The 20,238-nt window shown below is 40.5% G+C and overlaps 1 protein-coding gene across 2 annotated transcripts in view; it reads left to right on the forward strand.

Moving 5' to 3' along the window:
• LOC106905421 (potassium/sodium hyperpolarization-activated cyclic nucleotide-gated channel 2) overlaps positions 1–20,238 on the forward strand; it is a 36,424-nt gene that overhangs the window by 6,867 nt on the left and 9,319 nt on the right. Inside the window, exons 3-4 of one of the 2 annotated variants that reach the window (XM_014970266.2) lie at positions 1,271–1,432; positions 12,116–12,334. In XM_014970266.2, the coding sequence (XP_014825752.1) occupies positions 1,271–1,432; positions 12,116–12,334 (381 nt within the window). Of the gene's footprint in view, positions 1–1,257; positions 1,433–12,115; positions 12,335–20,238 lie in introns of both variants that reach the window. The other variant, XM_088014731.1, reaches the window with a different exon arrangement.

A 20,238-nucleotide genomic window follows, 5' to 3' on the forward strand; every position in this document is an offset into this window, starting at 1 on the left:
CAGTCTGGGACGCAAGCGGTCAGGTGGAGTCATGAGATCACTCCGCTCTTCGTCTGTGGCACCGTCGGCAGGCCGGCGTTGGCATTTTGCGGCAGTGAACGGCACAGTGGGGCTCGGTTGCTCACTTGACCTTTGGATAATTGGATTTCTGAAGATATGATGTGATAGCACGCACACCGATACACACAGAGCCTTGCATGACGGGAACCGATACGAGGCACGCGTGGAAAATGAGGGAAGATTAGACGTCGAGCGAGTTGCTCAGATGGTGCAGGAGGCGGTCAGTTCATGTTTCTGGTTTTTGAGCTCATCTTCTCTGAGCAACAACGGAGGATTTGGGCAATTGGGCTTGAAGCAGTTTTTAGTCTTTCAAGCATTTTAGAGCTGTCCGTGGCGCTGAGCGTCTTCAGCAAGTAAGGCAACGCAGCTGCGCGCGCCACAGTGTCACCTCGCGCGTCCTGATGAAACGCGACCACGCTCTCCGTTTTTTCAGCTCCTGACTGATAGGAGCCGACAGTGAAAACCTCATAAAGGTTAAAGCTGCATTTAGAAAGATCAGCGCATGTGATTCATGTCCAGTTTCGTTCTCCTTCACTCCTATCACCAAGTATCACTTCTCTGTGCGCCACTGAGTAAGAAGTGACCCACTTCCTTCGGAGTCGACTCCGTCAGACAGTCACACGTGTTTTCCTGCGAACGGGGGCTGTCAGCGTCACACGTTTACACCTCTTGCTAAATTATTTTTTGCATCCAGGCGAACGGAGCGGCGTCACGGCGAGGTTTCTTCGGGTCATCTGGGGATGATTAGATGATTGACCTAACGGGGCTTCTCAGAGGCTGAGGGTGATTGATGCTTGAGGCGAACCCAGACCATCAGTTCCTCAGGATCACGATGGTCCCTGTCCATCACTCTGTGGATGAGTGCAGGCCCATGTGCTGACATATCTGTCTCTGCTGTTAGTTGGATCGCTGTGCTGGCAGGCTTGCGTGAGTGCAACATGGCTGCGACTGGAGCCTGTGCGTGATGGAGACTCTGACTGATGTAACGTGCCTCTGTGTGAAAGGTGTCTTGCCCGCTCCTGCAGCGTGTGAGCTGGGACTGATGGTCCGTCACTTCCTCTGATCATTAATCAAACCTGACGTGACCCAGGATAGCTGAATGTGATGCCAGTTTGTTAAGATGGCTCTCGGTTTTATTTACTCTGACTTTCTTTTCCTTACACTTCAAATATGCTTTCACTCCTATTCGCGTTTTATGGTCACACTCCAGATCTTCCATATGACCTACGACCTGGCCAGCGCGGTGATGCGGATCATCAACCTGATCGGCATGATGCTGCTGCTGTGCCACTGGGACGGCTGCCTGCAGTTCCTGGTCCCCATGCTGCAGGACTTCCCTTCAGACTGCTGGGTCTCCCTTAACAAGATGGAGGTATGTGTGTGTGTGTGTGTGTGTGTGTGCGAGAGAGAATCAGGTCCGTGCGAAAAGTGTCAAAGTTATTTTGCTGACAATAAGTGGAATAACTCATTTAAACTGCGAGAGGAGAAAACTGAGTTTTTTTTGTGATGAACCAACAAAAAGTAGTTTGTCATTGTGCAGTGATGGAAATTAGATGGTCTTCAAAACCTTTTACAGGAAAAATTTAGAAGAAGTGGCTTGTTCTTACTTTAATGTGTGAGAGTCGCCCCAAATAAAACCTTCATAACAAAAACCAATGACCTTTAGAAGTCAATATATAATCACATTTATGCAACTTGTCATTTGAGAGAGTGAGAGAGACATCATGTAGATATTTAAGCCTACATGTACTTCTGAACCTGCGCAGATGATAGAAAACTCACAATATATTCAGATTTAGTTGAAGTTCTTTGTTCTATGTACACATCCTGGAGAAATATGGGTTCAAACGCATCAATAAAAGCCCAGGATTAATATGACATTCATGTCAATGGTAGTAAAAAGTTAAAGCTAGAGCCCGGTCAATTTAAAAATCTGCTTTATGGACCTCCATGTAAAAAAGACTGATATTCAGTTTCTTCGATTTGAGACAAAAAGGTCAGAACTGGATGTACAAACTCAGATTACAGGATAAACCATGTCTGCTTGAAACTGGAAGTGGGAGTACTCTACATTTTTGGTAACACTTTATTTGAAGGGGGGTGAATAAGACTGTCATGACACTGTCATAAACATGACATAACACCTGTCATGAACATGAATAAGCCTTCATGAATATTTATGACGTCATACAGCGTCATTCGGTAAATTATGACACTTTTAATACAAAGTTGACATTATTCAAAATGTCTTTGTTATGACAACTTGACATTAACCAGGAAATCATTACTGTTTAAACTTTACCTTTAATAACATAAAGTTACCTAATTTTTAAAGTGCAATCAGTAATACTTTTATAACAAATTTATATCAGTAATGATTTCTTACTTATTCATGTTCATGACAGGTGTTATGTCATGTTTATGAAAGTGTCATGACAGTCTTATTCAACCCCCTTCAAATAAAGTGTTACCACATTTTTCAGTGCAAATTTCTTATACAGAGAGCATTATGATGCACGCAATAGGATCCCTGAAGCACATTTAACCTGGTGTCACTGCCTGAAAATTCAGGATATTAATTATTAAAAATGAATAGCATAATGAACAACGTTAAAAGGGACAGAAATCTCTGCCATATGCACCTGCTTAGCGTTACATTGCTTGGTAGCATACATTATCATATGCTCCCACTTCTCAGACAGAGAAAATCCCTCATAACACCGTGTTTTGTGGCGCCGTTAAGCCCGTGTGACAGAGAACAGTCAAAGTTTGCCAGCAAAGAAGCACAGAAAAGGAAGCTAGAGATTTAAGCGCACCTCTCGGTCCCCCCTGCGCCTCCACTTCAGCGCCGTGGGGTGATGACAGGAAAGATAAAAGGGGGAAACAGAGGGATGTGGGGAATATGGCCCGGCAGCTGGGCTCTTTGTTGCCATGTCTCTCTCTTGGAGATAAAAGCCGGTTGTTTATAGGCCTGTCTGTCATGGCTGCCTTTTACTGTGCAAGGGAAGACCACACCAACCCGAACACGAGACGGTTGTCCAAATTGTTTTGTAAGCAGATTGAGTCCCTCTCCGAGACCCCTCTGAGTCGGGCACGACTCCTCGTAAATTTCTGTGTAGAGGTTTTTCTGGCTGAGGCTCCTGGAGGAGACGTAATCTGATAGCAGATGCTGCATAACTGCTTGTAATGTATGTAATATTGATGTATAGATATTATATTTTCACTGAAATTGATTTAGTATGATGTTTTCATTCATGGGTTGTGGGATGAGTCCGTCAATCTGCACAAAAACTGCAGCAGCAAAGGACTCGGAGGGTGGAAAGATGTCATGATTTGTAGTTTTTCTTAGATTATTTAGGAGAATTGAAACATAATTTTTGGTGAATAAGATTATAAAGTGGGAGGTTACAACAAGGAGTTATTCGGTGCAAATCCCAGCTGGTGCCTTTTGCACACTTAATTTCTTCACATCCACAAACTTTGATGTAATTGTCAAGTGGAAGTAAAAGAATACATATTTGTTTTATTTTTTATTCGCAAAACATGTCTTAAACATGTGTCTCACATTTGAATTCAACATACACCTAGTTAATACTTTCAGGAACTGCCTTTGACTGTAATTAGAGCAATAAACTCAGTTAGACTGGATAGAGAGCACATCTAAACACAAATGATCAATGCTTGCATTTCTCAAATGGAAATACATCTGGACTTTGACTGGTCCGTTCTGATACAGGCTTTGATTTAAAGCCTCCAGTTGTAGTTTTGACTGCATGTTCAGGGTTGTGGTCCTTTATCATACTGTTTGAAGTGTTTTTTCCCAGCCTGTAACAGGCTTTCTTGTAGGATTGCCCCGTGTTTAGCTCCTTTCATCGTCTCATCTCATCTGCTGACAAACAACAAAAAAGCATTCCTGCAGCTCAAAGGCCTCTGCAGAACATCTGGATTTATACTGAAATTAAATAATTTACTAAGTAAAGGATTTCTGAAGGCAAGCAGATAAACCTTGGATTTTTTTTTTTTGCCTGGGTATCAGTAATAAGGGATTCTAGATGAAAACGCACACCACACTGTTTATATTTTTCTTATATACAGCTTTGGAAAAAAATAAGAGAGGACTTAAAATGATCAGTTTCTCCAGTTTAACATTTTATAGGTACATGTTTGAGTGAAATGAACATTGTTCTTTTATTCTATGAACTACTGACACATGTCTCTGAAATCCCAAGCAAAACTTTAGTATCTATTTGCAGAAAATGAGAAATGGTCAAAATAACGAAAAAGATGCAGCGCTTTCAGGGCTCAAATAATGTAAAGAAAACAAGCTCATATTCATTTAGAAACAACAAAACTAATGTTTTAACTCAGGAAGAGTTCAGAGGTCAATCTTTGGTGGAATAACCAGGAGGTTTTCAAAGGAGTTTCAATGGAGTGGTCTCTTAATTTTTTCCAAATTTGTATTATTTGGACATTTTTCTTTGCACACACTTTCTCTGAACATATTTTTTCACTTCTCACATATGAAAAAATACATAGAACCTAAGTGTAAGCAATTAGTAATTTGAAAGAGAAAATGATCAGGTGAATAGTGGCTGTGTCACGCCTTCATGCCATTTTCATTTTACTTCAATTATATATCAAATCAAAGCTCCCCCCCCCTATAATCGTTTCTCATGCTTGACTTGCGCCTCTGCATCTCTTTGCCATCATCCTGGAAACAACCTTGTGCTGTGAGAGTTTAAAGAAGTGGATGCTGAAGTTTGCAGTGGACAGGTCACTGACTCCTTTAGCGCTCTCTTTGCTTCATAATCAGAGAGAGTCTCCAGAGAGCCATCGCTCTCAAGCGAAAGAGACGCCGTGGCACGGTGCAGGCTGCATAGAGCCACCAGAGACCACCCTCCTATTGAGTGCCTGACAACTTGTGACATTAGCTATTGTGCTGGTTGCCGGCCCTCCATCCAGCCCCGCTGCCCCCGGCGGCTCGGGAAGTGTCAAGCTCACACGCAGGAGCCATGGAGGACTTTTAGAACAACCTGTCCTCAAGTGACGTCCACCAACCAGTTAGTGAACTCTGTCAAGCTTCTCCTGGCTCAGGCAGCAAAGGTTGTTTCCAACCTGCACCCTAAAGGCAGTCACCGTGAAAGAGTGGCTGCCCCGGCATGCAAAGATAACCCGAATAAATACCATATGCATTTTTAAAATTCTGATTTTATTTATTAAGGAACAAAGTTTTTCAAACTAGCTCGGTGTTATGTGAGAAAGTAATTACCTCTAAACCTAATAATTTGTTGTGTAACTCTTGGTATTGTGCAAAACTTCAAGCATTCATGATAACTGGCAAGAAATCTTTTACACCAGGAACTTAGACTCACTCTTCTTTATTGTTATGTATTTTCAAGGCTCCTGGTGGGATTTCATACCATAAACGGGTAACTAAGGCTGCCTTAAGCTTTTAAGAAAATGCGGTGTATATCAAAAACAACTTAAAATTTTTTTGACTTCACAGCATAGTTGTGTAACATGTTGAAATTGGCTCCTGTCTCTTTAAGAAAGATCCTACCCTTTCTGGTACTCCTCCTTCAGCACCACATTACAGCAACGTCCAACGATACCAATTAAAACTAGTAGGAGCGTTGTGGTTTCTTTCTTATTGTTGGAGTGAGGAAAGTGCAACCTGCAGTACGCTAGATGTTGTTCTGGGTTCATCAACGCACCTTTGCGGCAAAATTGGTTGGAAAGCCACTCTTTGAACTGTTCACCAATATTCCATGTTTTCTCCTTTTTTTAGTTAATGGCTCTCACTGTAATTTGCTGCAATCCCAAAATCTTAAAAAATGTCTTTAAAATTGAAAACATGTCAGTAACTTTGTTCTTCTTCTGTTCTTGGATTGGTTTAAACTGGAGCCTGGTGTTGCTCTTTGAGGTTGTGAGGTACCTGTTTTTTTGTTTTTTTTTTTTTTGTCAGACATGTTATATTAAAATTATTTCTTCAGGAGTCATAGTTAATTCATGATTTAGCAAGTTGAGACAATACATTCTCACATAAGATCAAAGTTTGGATATATTTTACTAAAATGATCATTTGAGAATTAACTTTTGCATTTACTCAGATTTTCTTCTTATGATATAAACATTTTTTAATAGAGTAGAAACAAGAACAGTAGGTTAATTGGTCTCTCCAAGTTGCCTGAGTGTGTGGTTGCTAGTCCTGTGTTTCTGTTGCCCAACCTGTTCAGTTTGCAATGGCAACTGGAAATAAGCAACTCACCTTCAAGCCCTGCAAAAATAAGTGAGCATAGACGACAAAAGGATATATTTGAAACATTACAGAGTGACGGCAGAAACAGAAGAAATCTATAAAATTTGAAATACTTTTCCACGGTGTATCTAAAATTTTACTAGCCTTAAATATCATTACCATGATAAAGTGAGGTAGTGAGTTTTACTTCCCCACAGAGACAACAGAAATAATTTTGACAGCAGCGCTAACTGACAGACACTGACAGGGCGTCGAGTTTCAGCTGTGTAATTACAACTCTATGTGCACCCGTCCGCCGACGTATCTTCATCACAGAGACATCTCTTCCCTCTTATTCCCTCTGCCATCAGCAGGAGGGGCTTCAACACACAGGGTGGTCTGCAGATCAAGAAACAATCACTACGTTTGTCGGTAAATCACTTTATTTACGTGCAGCTATTATTTTGGACCAGACAGCAGCACTGCAGGTCTGCTGTGCATCGCAGATCTGATCTAACACACTCACTGGTGTCGGTAACAACGTGTAGACAAGAGAAATGCAATTTGATGTTTGACCTAAACAAACAAATAAGAGGTAAGGGAGCCTATTTGCTTCCTGGTTGGTGGAAATGAAAACCTCTGAGCTAGGATTTTAATTGTCGAATCTCAGCTGTTTGCTTGTAGGAAAGCTAAAAAACAAAGAACCCTGGTTTCATTTTTAAAAAAATGATAATATTAGTTATTTCTCTGAAGAAGCTCCTCATGTCTAAAAGAAGCGTTGCCACGCCATGGTTTGCAGCGCAGGTCAGAAGTTAGCACAAGAGTAAGCATAAATGCCATCAGTCAGGGGCTTTTAATGATGCACTCGAACCATTCCCGGTAAGTGAGTCAGTGATTGTACCGAGCCCCACTTCGATTCACTTTATAAACCAGAAATAGGTGCAGGAATTTGAATTTATTGTGGGTTTATTTCTAAAATCATAAATACAGGTCTTATTTAGACTTTTTTAAACAGCTTCTTCCTCAGCCGTCACGCTGCTTAACTGTCAGTGACTCTTTTTCTTGTTTTTCTTGTGCTATTTTGTGCATTGGTACAGACTTTTTTGCTTCTAAAATATTTTCCCGTTTCAACACTTTTACATCCAATGTTTTGTATTTACTGCAGTGCTTCCAATTTTGTGAAGCCACTTAAATGAGTGTGCACTGTACTGTGTTAAAAATGAATGACGACAAAGTGTATGTCCATCGCAAGTTAAACCTCAACCACGTTCTTTTGTAGAAATCAACAAGCTCCTGGAAGGATTATCGATGGACATTTGACCGATTGCCTTATAAGAAATGATAGATTTAATTCAGTTTGGTTTGTCTCTTGTCACAAATGTGCCTTTGAAAGAATGTCCAACCTTGTAGTTGTGGACAATTTGAGTTTCTTTCACCTGAGACGATTGTTTGTCTCAGGTGAGTGAGTCCAAAACCTGGACACTGTTGGGTCTCGCGGACCTTACTGAACTTTATCGAACATCTATAGACGATGTTTAAAGCTGGAAACCAGCCAGTTTAAATGATCTCTACCATTTCTGCTAAGAAGAGTGGATAATTATTCAGTCTGAATTATGCAGGAACTACATCAGCTACAAGAAGTGTGCGGTCTAAATTACGTCTGGTCAAACATTAGTGGGGGAGTTTTTCTTTCTTTCTCAGTCATTTTGTGAAGTTTGTACATAGTGTCTATGTTTGAACCTTTAAAAAAAGAAAATGCAGTGACCTTTATTGCTCTAAAACCATTCCACCCTGGGAAAAAATGATTCCAGTAAATTATTAAAAGCTCCTGACAGTCATGCCCAAGATTACTGTTTGCCAACTTCTTACTGGAACAGTAGGTCAAGTGGCTTCTGACGGCTTTCCTGTCGCTTCGTATGGAAGCTGCAGGGCCGTACTTTGTTTTCAGTCTTTTTTCTGAAGTTTAACATTTTCTCAAAACTTTAAGCACGGTGGTATTGAGGGGATTTCTTATATAACATTAAACTATCCAATCTTTTAAAACACATCAGGACCAGACGACTTAGTAAGTGTTAAGATTTAAAACAATGGGCATTTCTGTGGTGGCAACCTGCTGGTTCCCTTTACAGATAACATAGTCTGTCCTCTCTATCCTCTCCCGATGTGTCTGTGTTTCCCATCAATCACAGGAAAATACCTGTTTCAGAATAATCTGCTGCAGAGGATGCACAAACAGTGAACTTTCACCACAAGGATCCGGTGAAAGAACATTTCTCCACCCACACTATAAAGATCCCACACACACCGAGACAGGCGAGCGAAAAAGAGTCTGGAGACAGCACTGACTTTTCAATAAACTCGGATAAGCCTGAGTAAACTAAATTATTGGCTTATGGCCTCAGTGACTGGGAGAGAGGCTTTGTTACACGTGTAGGTATCTGTTCAGCTAATCAGCCTCCGAGCTCAGACATAATTATACATAATTTCATCCGTTTTGTTTTTTTTTTTGACATGGAAAAGAATATGAACCTTATAGTTTTATATTTTTATACCAATTGTTGCATTGTGGGCTTGCAGCAGTTTAGGATAAAGGAGATTTTGTGGCAACGAGGTGAAAATAGTGGATGATGGAGTTAGTAGAAGCAGTATCCATCCAAGTTTGATTTGAAGAGGAAACCGAGAGGGCGAGTGTACAAATAAATATGTTTTCTAATTTCAGTAGCATAATTTCACACAAAAAGTTTTGGAACTATTCAAGTCGTCTTTATCGGAGCAGATGCCAAGAAGTCCACATCTCAAAAAGATGCAGAAAAACTCCAGTAAACAAAAAAAGGTGAGAAAAATCAAAGTGTTTGAGATTTTTTTGTTTTGTTTGACATTCTTTTCCTTTCACGTTTAAAAACACAGTTAAAACATTAATGTGCAAAAGACTAAAGCTGCACGCTGATGTTGGACTCATCTGATGTTATTCTGAGCCTGCAGAGAACAACAATTAATTCAATAAAGGTTTCTTAATCAGCAGATAATAGAGCAACATGCTGGAATAATAAAAAATAACTTCATGTTGATTCCATCTTACGGTGGGATCTCAGGGTCTAAACCCTTCACTGGAACAAACTGAGACCAAAGATGAAAAGGTCACCAAGCTCAGAAGAAATCCTCAGAGATGTTGTATCGATGACCTTGATAAAAGTAACTAACTCCTCTTTGAATTTATGCAGATCAGAACAAAGTTTTAGCACGACGAGCATCTTTTCCAGAGATGTCTATTGATTTTCGACCAGACAATGAGCATACATTACAGACTCTGACCTGTCACGAGCAGGTAACGCTTGGACAATTTTAAGCAACAACCCCGTATTCAAGTTATAAGAAAAGTGAAACGAAATAGCATCAGAATGTTTCATTTCCTCACATCTTTAAAAACAAAAGACATTTTCTGGTTTTTTGCACAGAGAACAACATTGTCGAGGCGTGAAAGCTTCCCTGCTGGGAAGCCATAGAAAAGATGACGGTGCCTTTTTTTTCCTAATGGAAATGTGAGGAGATGTACATCTAAAAGCAAATAACAGAAGTTAAAGATTGTTGGGTCTGAGCAAAAAGGCCAACCAACCATGACTTTTGTGGAAAAGAGCTTGGATACTTTTTCCTGCACTGAATAAAGCCATGAATAGACAATCTTTATTGGCTGACATCTTTGTGTGTTGCTTTCTTTTCTATAAGTACTGAGATTAGATTAGATTAGATTAATACTGTTTCTGCGGTGTGAATAATTGTGAAAATGATTGACTGCAATACAAATCCTCTGCAGACATTTACTATTAAAGTACAACTTTTTAAAATAATTTATGGATGTGTAAAGCCAGACTGTCCACTTTGAAACTTTAAAGTTTCCCTGTTGCTCTGATTTGACCGGATATGGATAACGGCGAAGTTTTATAATATCAGAGTGCTAATGAAGATGAGCAGCTCGTGCAGAGTCTGAGATAAATGTGCATATTAGCTGAGTCACACGTATAAAATTTAAAGGCAACACATTCCAGCGAGGTTAAAACTTGATGAAAATACTTTTTACAGACTGAAATCCACAAAACAATATTTTATTAGCAATAGATAAACTTTTAGGAGTCGAGTCCAAATCCTTCTCCTCTATGCTTCTGTAATATTCAGCATGTCGAGTCCAAAAACAAACACCAATGTCGCATACAAAGTCTGAAAAATGAAAGCATTTTTTGCGCTGCCGCATGCACCACAGTGATGCTGCAGCCCACACAAAGACGCTCTTTAGAGCTCGGCGAGATGAATGCAGAGCCCCGTCTGTTATCTGGCGGGTTCAAACAGCCTCTGTGCCGCTAATGGAGATGTTGATTACCGGCAAAGCAAAGGATAGCTCCCAAACTGAGATCCCAGAGGAGAACTGTTGAGGCTTAGGTGGATATGGAGTCTCTCCTGCTCTCAATGCTGTGCTATTTCAGAATCAAAGTGCTCACCATTCATATATTATTCAGCACGGTTCACTCCGCTGTTTCTCCTACTGTCCTCAAACTCACCGTTTACTCCCCGTCCACTTGGTGGAGCTGTATGTATTGTTGGAGTTCCCAGTCTCCTTTACTGGTAGGCAGTGGCCACTTTATCGCTCGGTGGGCCTTCTGGCGTTGCTTTGACTCAAACCTTTATGTGGAACATCATCCTCATTTAAAACTTGTGCCTTTTTCTTTTTTCCTTCACTGATCTCTGGGAAAAGTTGTAATTTTTAATTAATCTATTATTGGTTGACTGGGAAAAGTTAGGGAGAAAATTAATACCTGTCTCAGGAGCACCATGGCTGACACACACACAGCTGGCTTTTTATTTCAGGTTTTACTAGTTCAAAATTCACTAAAATGTATATGTTGATGATAAATCCCACCCTTTGTAATTATTTAGCTACCAATTATGGCCAGACCTCTTGAATGAAAAAAAATCCCCTAAATGAAACATGTCTGACACAAACAAACAAACTTCATGGCTCCAGTGAAAATGGCCAGCCTAGGAAGCCGACTAAAATGACTTTCAAGTGCATATTGATGAGGTCAAAGGTCAGTTTCTGTGTATTTCTTAAAACTGCTGATCAGAAACAACATAAAGCCAAATGAAAGCTTTTTCACAGCTTTGTACTTGGTTTGGTTTTCATGTGTGCCGGTGTTTGTCACATAAACTGTTATTTTGTGAAGACAAGTGAACAAAACAACAACAACGACGAAGAAACCGCTAATAAATAAAACGTAATCCGATTTGCGTCGAATGGGTTCAAGCAACAGTTTCGTTGGGCGGGGGAAACAAAGCTGGAGAAGTTTTATTTGCGTTGTATTAGATGTTGCGTTCACCGCTTGTTCTCGTCGAACAACCTCGTTAACGTCTCTTTGCAAATCACAATCGGAAGTTTGTTTTCCGAGCCCTGACTCTCGGTGCGGCGGGGCCCCGTGGCCGCCGCGCGCCCGTCTCTGCCTCCAGCAGATTCCTTCTCACAAAGCTATGAAAGGGCATATTTAATGACCTCTCATTATCATCTCTCTGAGGAAATCATTTCCAAACCGCCTCTACTTCGCTGATTAGGCCTCGAAGGATTTCGCTGATGTTGTTTCCACTTCCTCCGTCTTCCCTTCTAATGCAACACAGTCCCGCAAGTTCTCATTTGTGCGGACGCTCTTCCACGACCCGACTGTCCCCAGAGAGTTACTTAAGCTGTCCTCTCTTTGCAGTCTCTCTCTCCCTCCAAACATGTCATTTCGCTTTATTGAGCTGCTTGTTTGTCCTGTTTCTCTTCTCTTTCCACAGAACGACACTTGGTCAGAACTCTACTCCTTTGCAGTTTTCAAGGCAATGAGCCACATGCTGTGCATCGGCTACGGCCGGCAGGCCCCCGAGAGCCTGTCGGATATCTGGCTGACGATGCTGAGTATGATTGTGGGAGCGACCTGCTATGCTGTCTTTATTGGACATGCAACAGCTCTGATCCAGTCCCTGGACTCGTCCAGACGACAGTATCAAGAAAAGGTGAGGGAGCGACCGCGCCCCATGTCCTCAACACTACGTCTGATGTTTTTTTAAATTTTTTTTATTTATGTATAAAAAGAAACACTTCAAAACCTGTTTACACTTTCCCTAGCATCAAGTTATGGAGTTGATTAAATCTGATAAATACCTGAAAACCTCTCATCTTTCCACAGAATAACAGAAAAGTTGGTTTATTTTGCTTTTTGTCAAATGCACAGCAGTCGTCTGTGTTACTCAGACTTTTCATGGATTTATTGCCTTTGACTTAGTAAGTTATTAGTTTTCGGATAAGAGAAACTCTGGAAAGAGAGAGAAGTGAACACATAACCACCAGATATCTTTTTTTTTTTTTTTTTTTGCTTTATGTGCATAGAAAAATTAACTACAATAACAATAATTTCTCAGGAAGAAAACACTGTGGCCTGGTAACGTTTTAATTTTATGCTTCAGTGTCAGGTCTTATGTTTTTGTGTAGCAGAGAGAAAATTTAGGATATTTCACAACCGAAAATGTCACCAAATTTAACGTCAATAATACAAATTGAATATGTATCTAAAACAGTCAAATCGCTGCTTTACCGGTGTAACACCTAACTTTTCTTCCCCTAACGATAGAGAAGGAATGAAACTACAAGTTTTAATTTAACATTATTTACTTACATTTTTTTTAAATTCTCTTCTCTCTGATTGGTGATTTAAACATTTTTTATTTTTATTTTTATTTTATTTATTTTTTTTACAAATGAGTGATTAGTAACACTAATACAAGCCAAACCCACCATAGCTCTTCCAGACTTTAAATTCAACAGAAAAAAATGCAACGCCGACTAACCAGAGCAATTTGTTAGGCTGTGACCCCAGACCCACGTTTATCTCGTTCTCGCTGTGAGGTAGTGTTTGTCATGCACAGCTGTTTCTGTCTTTGGAAACCCAGCCATGCTGCTGGGTGCTGCAGCAGTGGCCTGTGGCGCTCGCAGCTCAGCCTCTCTGTTTCCAAGCAGAGTCTGGTTCGCTGGTGAGCAGGGGCCGCGCTGCTGGCTGTCAGCAGCCAATCAGAGGCTGCGGGTGTGTTTGGCCAGGTAGAGCCATGCTGCCAGGGGCTGAGCGTATAAAAGCTGTGCTAGTGTGAGTGTGCTTGCGTGTGTGTGTGTGTGTGTGTGTGTGTGTGTGTGTGTGTGTGTGTGTGTGTGTGTGTGTGTGTGTGTGTGTGCGTGCTTGCGCCCACGCTATGATGTCCCCTTGGGCAGCAGTAGAACTGATGAGGCAGCAGACCCTCGTGTCCTGCCAATGTCATCCTGAAGGTGACGTAAGCAAGCATGGCTGCCTTCCTTTCAGTCTCTTCCTGATAACTCCCAACCCACGCCACACACCGTCTTTAGCTTTTCTACTTCATGGGATATATCATCCGCCTCCTGTCCGTGTCTCCGTCACCTCGATGTCTCCACCTGGTTTCCTGCTTTGTTGCTTTCCTCCATCACGCTCCCTTCTCACCTCCTGATCTGAATTTCTCTCTGTTTCCTCGTATTCTGCATCCTCTGTCCTCTCTGCCGGTGGTGTCCTTGAAAGGTGCGGAGCTGCTGCTGTATAGCTGCTACAGGGAGCGAAGCAAGGGGGAGGGGAAACCTGTGGGAGAAGGAGTCCTGGATATTTGAGGGCTGTGTCTCTTACATTTTAGTTGAGGGGTTGTTTTATATCCAGCTACTGTTGTTAGAGACAACTATGGTACTATAAATCGGTCAATAAATTAGTTTGTGGAGAGAAATTATGAAATAAACCAACTCAGGATGGTGAATAATTGGGAAGTGAACGGAAAATAAAACATTATTTTCATTTTTTTGCAATCACATATCTGTAAAATGTAGTTAAGTTTCTGTAGCTCGGCTCGTCTGAGTCAATACTTCTGAAAACAAACTGTTGTTGCAATTGCAGCTGCATCTCTTGCACGTCTCCACCAGGTTTGGGAAGGTTTGGCTTCTACTTTGTCCAAAATCTCAAGCTGGACGTAAAATGTCTGCTAGCAACTGCTTTCAGGTTGACAGATTCTCAATTGTATTTCCCTCAGGACTTGGACTAGGCCACTCCAACACAACAGTATTAAACATTTTTCTAAAAACGATTTCATCGTTTAGCAGCAGTGTCCTGCTGGAAGACAAGCCTCCATCTTGCAGCCGGTACCAGGTTTCCTTCCAGCGCTGCCGTCCGTCCCTCTTTGAGTCAACTCGGTCAGATCAGGTGGTCGGTTTCTTCTTGGTGGGTTTGCACTTGTGCTGCACTCCCTGAACTTTAGGTGTTGGATGGAACATCGCTTCCTGAGATGTTTAAAGCTTGAGATTTTCTTTTATTATTTGACCTGCTTCTAAATTCCCTCCAGCTACTTTGACACTTTTAAGTTTTTAGTACCAATATTTGTGAGATTTTAAAGTCTGATCAGAGACACAAAGTAGAGGATCAGCTTTGTATCATGAATTTGCATCAATTTTTAAAGGGTAAGCTGCTGAATCAGCCCTCATTTCTTCCAATTTTGCTTTTAAACCACTAAACCTTTGTGTAATCTTCTGCAATGACCTTGTTAATGACTTCTTATGGTTCTTTTTGGATGCTATAAGTTAATTCCCACAGATACAACCTATTAGTCACTTAACCATAAAAAGGCTCTTGAATTTCAGTTTAGCAAAGATCCAGGTTTGAACTGCATTTTCAGGCATTTCGTTAAGAACAGCCTAAAGCCATGAAGACAGTTTATCTTTATTTTCACACTGATTCTATAAAAATACAAAAGATAAAGAAACAGAACATAATTGGTAGCACCAACATGATTATAACCACAGAGTTTTTCCCCCTCATCATTCTATAAATTGCGAATACGGTTTTCAGATTTCATTTCAGGTCTTTGCTGTATTTTCTTCTTGTTTTTTAAGACACTACTCTCAGAAACTGTTTATCTGTTGACACCTCTTCCTTCGCTTCGGCTTCAGAGAACCTGAACAATGTGCCGTCATGGTCAGAGACGAAGGCCGAACTGAAAATGCCAAAGAAAATCTTTCAGACAGCTTTGAAACAACTGATGAAGACCTTTTCTAAAAGGCCATGAAACTCTTGATTCTTTGGAAAAGTTCTATTTTAGAGACACAAAAGGTGGTTTGAAACTTTCACATTGTTCTGCACATGCGATCAAGTCAGAGCTGGGCTCATGGAGGTGCTTTTTACGTGTATCCACATGCTTTTAAACCTTTTCTTGTATAACTTCCTCCCATCACAGCTCTGGGTTTTTTTTTTATTTTCTCCTTCGAGGGCAGAAAAGTGCATTTCTTAGAGCTCTGTTCCCTGACCAGTTGTCAGATTTTCTTCTTTTGGGGAGGATTAGTATTTTAGCTGAAGATGTTTGTATTACGCAAAAAAAAAAAAAAAAGCAGAGAAGTGCAGGCTGTGCCACTGCGGCTGATGCTGATGCTGCCGGGTGGATTTGCCGTGCCGACAGACAGGTCTAAAAGTGACATTATAATCATTTTGAGGGTGTTAGCAAAAATAAGACTGCTGGCAGTGTGTAACAGCCCATAGTGTGAAGGTTTCAGTTTCAACCCAGAGGTTATGTCAGGCTGTATTAATAGAGAATTTAGCTACAGTTGCTCTGGTGAAGATATTATGTCTTATTTGAACGTTGCAGCCCGAACGAGGCTGCACAATGTATTGAACGTTTAGAATAATCATGATACTGCAGAAGTATTTTACACTGAGGTAAATAACTCATAGTATCTGCAAAAGATAAATCTGTGTCTTGATAAGCAGTTTAAACATGAATGAATCTGAAACCTGGGAAGAAAGGCAAAGAAAGGTCTGTGAAATTAATGACAAATTTTAGATCAGCAGATGAGTCTCTGGTGGATGAGATTAGACATACTGAGCGAAAATAAAACACACATGCTTGCTAAAATCTCTTCCAGTTCTATAAAATGTTTACAAACAGGCTGTGGTAAGTTGGAGATAGTTAGTAAGGAAGACCGAATCGCATTGTCCTCAGTGAGACGATTATTTCATTTTTCAATTCAGTTTGATTATGTGACACTTGTTGTCTCAAGGCACTTCTCAAAAAAAGTAAACTGATACCAATCAAACAGATTCAAAGTAAAGTAAACGCATTCCAGCTGATCGTGGTTAACAATCGAGTTTAGTTTATTATTCAAATTAGCTAAAAAAGCCGTCTCCAAGGAAACCTGGCTGGCTGCATTGAGTCTCTAACTTGCAGAGCTCACTTCTCCTGAGTGAAAACGTGGCATCAGAAGGAAATTGTAGGCTTTGCAGTAAACCCTCATACTGAGCAAGCATGAGGTGACAGTGGAAAGACAAACTCTCCGTCGACAGGATGATTCCTCCAGCAGAGCTCGACTCAGTGTGAACAGACGAGCAGCCAAACTCCGAACCAGATCGCAAAGAGCTCACGTCCAGTCAGCCGCAGCAAATGATCAGCCAGTGGCTCCGCAGAGAGAGACGGGGTTAAAAGAAATGATTATCTATGAGGAGAAAGTTCAGTTTTTTTGGCAGCGGTGATTCAAATCCCCTCCAGGAAGGCATCACAACTAAACCAAACAACCATGTGAAGCCTCTACAAAGAGCAAATAAATACTAATGAAAAAATGATTAAATATCTTTCAATAATTAATTAATTACAGTCATTTTAAAGTACTGTGTAATTAAGTATGAATAATTAGTTATGACTTCAGTATTTTTCAGTTGTTGAGTCAAAATATATTATCAAAAACTCAAAATTGAAAAAAAAAACCACATTGTATCTGTGAAGACATGAGGTACTGCTCTTCTTCTGGGATATAAGCATTTTATTTAGAAAGCTTTAAAAATGCTGTGCTATTTGATTTAATCAACACACAAATTACACAAAAGGATTAAAACTGAATGCAGTCCTAAAGGAAAGTTCCCTAAAAGTTGCATTTTCCTCTCAGCCTTGACCTGAACCTCGGATCATGTGTGTGCGCCAACCTGATTTTTCTCTTGCTCGTTTCTGTAAAGCGGTGTTAGGATTGGCTGCACCCCCGGCAGAAAAGTCCAGGGAGATCAGAGCTGATGTGAGAAAACAGATGGTAGAGTGACTTCAGACAGAAATGTCTTTTCTGGAGTCATTTCTAAGCAACCAAAAACTCAAAGATGACCAGTCAAAAAAAAAAAAAAAAAAAAACAGCACATGAAAAACAACTTTTTACAAGTGTGGCCATTTTATCTGGGTCTGGAAAGAGACTGAAGCTCACCATCAGGTCAGAGGAAACTGGTTCACATGATTGGAAACAGGAGTCCAACCTCCACAGCACTGGTTTCCTGCAAACTGGAGTGACTGGGTGCCCCAGTGGTTCAGGACCGAAACTCTGGCTGGTGACAAATCCCTTCTGAGAGACGTCCCATCGTTTGGGCCAGCTTGATCTTTTCTTTCTCTGATGAAAACTGATTCGTGTTGTAACTCCACAGGTCTATCTGTTGCACTGATAAGCCGCTCTAAAAGGTTTAACACTGAATCAGCTCTCTGTGGATGTTAAAGATCAGGTGTTGGGAGGCCGAGCTCAGTCAGCAAAAGCAGAGGAACAGACGGAAGTCGGCAGCAGGGCCGAGCGCAAATCGTGACACCGCACCTCGTACTGGCACTTCCGGTGGCAGGTCTGACACCTGCCACAAGTGCCACTGCGTTCGGCTGACTTCGGCTGACCTCGGCACCTCTTACTGGCACTTCCGCTGACACCTGCCACAAGTGCCACTGCTTTCGGGACTAGCTGCCAGAGTTGCCACTGTGTTCGGGTGACTTCGGCTGACTTCGGCTGACCTCGGCACCTCTTACTGGCACTTCCGCTGACACCTGCCACAAGTGCCACTGCTTTCGGGACTAGCTGCCAGAGTTGCCACTGCGTTCGGCTGACTTCGGCTGACCTCGGCACCTCTTACTGGCACTTCCGGTGACACCTGCCACAAGTGCCACTGCTTTCGGGACTAGCTGCCAGAGTTGCCACTGCGTTCGGCTGACTTCGGCTGACCTCGGCACCTCTTACTGGCACTTCCGGTGACACCTGCCATTAGTGCCACTGTTTTCGGGTCTAGCTCTCAGTGTTGCTACTGACTTAGGCAAATGGACTACATATCCCATGATGCTTTATTACTAGTAGAAGAAGAACTTAAACACAGACGAAGAAGACAGAATTTAATAATTTTTTTTTCGCATAAATACTTATGTTAGCTGAATTCCTACACGTTTATTATATCATGTATGATTCGTTCATCCTATTTATTCACTAAAGTTCATCTGAATAATCCAGCCGACTCCTTCCGTCTTTGAATTAATCAAATACACAGAAGGTATCAGGGATGCCATTGGTTTCGGCACCTTTGTAACAGCTGAGTCTCGCCTCCACTAGAGCTGCTGTTAGATGTCCAGGATGTTTCAGAGCTGTCACAACTGTTTCCGATGTTTTGGGGGATGGCAATGACAGTTTTTTGAAAACGTGTTACTTATAATGCGTGTTTATAAAAAAAAATTCAATGGTAATTGTATATTTATCCATTTAACACTTTGAATATTTTTGACTGAGTTTAATTCAATCAAGATGGCCAATTGAATATACTATAAAGTGTCACTATTACAGTGGAACCTGTCACTATGTTCAAAGACACATCTGGTTAATCACACATCACTGATAGTTAATAGGACTTTTTACTTAATCAAAATGACATTCAACCCTTGCCCATGTTTATATCGCAGAACAGTGGCTGAGATAGTGCAACAGGAAGCCAAATGTTGCAACTGGATAATAGTAATAATAATCAGACTCTGTATAACGTATATTGTAGAAATTAATAAAGTTTGAAAAATAAATTTAAGCTTAATGATCATAATTTCTCATGGAGGAATAATAAGTTATTTGATCCTGATGTAGTAAATTCACACGTTGACTAAACATGAATTTTACAGTAGACTTCAAATTGCTGTTTAAAGTATTTACATACAATGGCTAATAAATATTGACAAATCAATTACTATGCATATACTTTGTGACATAAACTTGAAAAAATGTTGAAACATATCTGCCAAATAAAATAATATGTAAACAGCACAATTTTCTTTGAAAAAACCATTTGCATCTTAAGTATAAACTAAAGTAATTTTTATTTCCAAAAATATGTAACATTCTTGTTCTTAATGCTGCTTAAGATTCACACATTGTCAAATTTTTTGAGGTGTAAATAATTTGTGTTTTGACTTATCAATATTCAATATTGGTGTAAAAAAATTGAAGTTGTTTTAACTTGAAAGTGAAAATCCTCCTGCTGCCTTGAAAATGCTGTTGAAATGCATTTTTTAGCTCAGATTTTAGTCATTCTCTCATCTTTGAATAAGAAAACTTTGAAGACAATGAACCGAACCAGAAAAAAACACAGAGAAGCAACCTTCATTTATGCCACACAAATCTGTAATAAACTTGACAAATAATGAAAAATAGCGGGGATTAAATGTAATAAATAAAAACAAGTAATAACTATTTAAAAATGATTAACTGGCATTTTTGGAAAATTATGATAACATGTTTCTTTTTTTTAAAAATGCATTATCTTAACAAAAAACACTGAAAGTTATAGTGGCTGCCTGGTCTATTAGATAATAGACCAGGCAGCCACTATAACTTATGACATCCTGTGCACTGTCATGGAACCAGGCTGAACATAATGTCACTCTGGAATTGTCAATATCTCATGTTGCCACTGTCAGAAATGTTAACTAATAAGTCAATATTAGTGAACTTACCCGGTTTAATAATCAATAGCATTATATTAAGGTCATTGTATGAAAATAATTATAATCCGGAACTGACAGGAGCTTGTCAGCACTGACATACCATGGCAACCGAGTGTCAGTTG

This window comes from Poecilia mexicana, unplaced genomic scaffold (assembly GCF_051168715.1).
Source record: "Poecilia mexicana isolate PSO_F unplaced genomic scaffold, ASM5116871v1 scaffold_17, whole genome shotgun sequence".
Taxonomy (NCBI): Eukaryota; Metazoa; Chordata; class Actinopteri; order Cyprinodontiformes; family Poeciliidae; genus Poecilia; species Poecilia mexicana.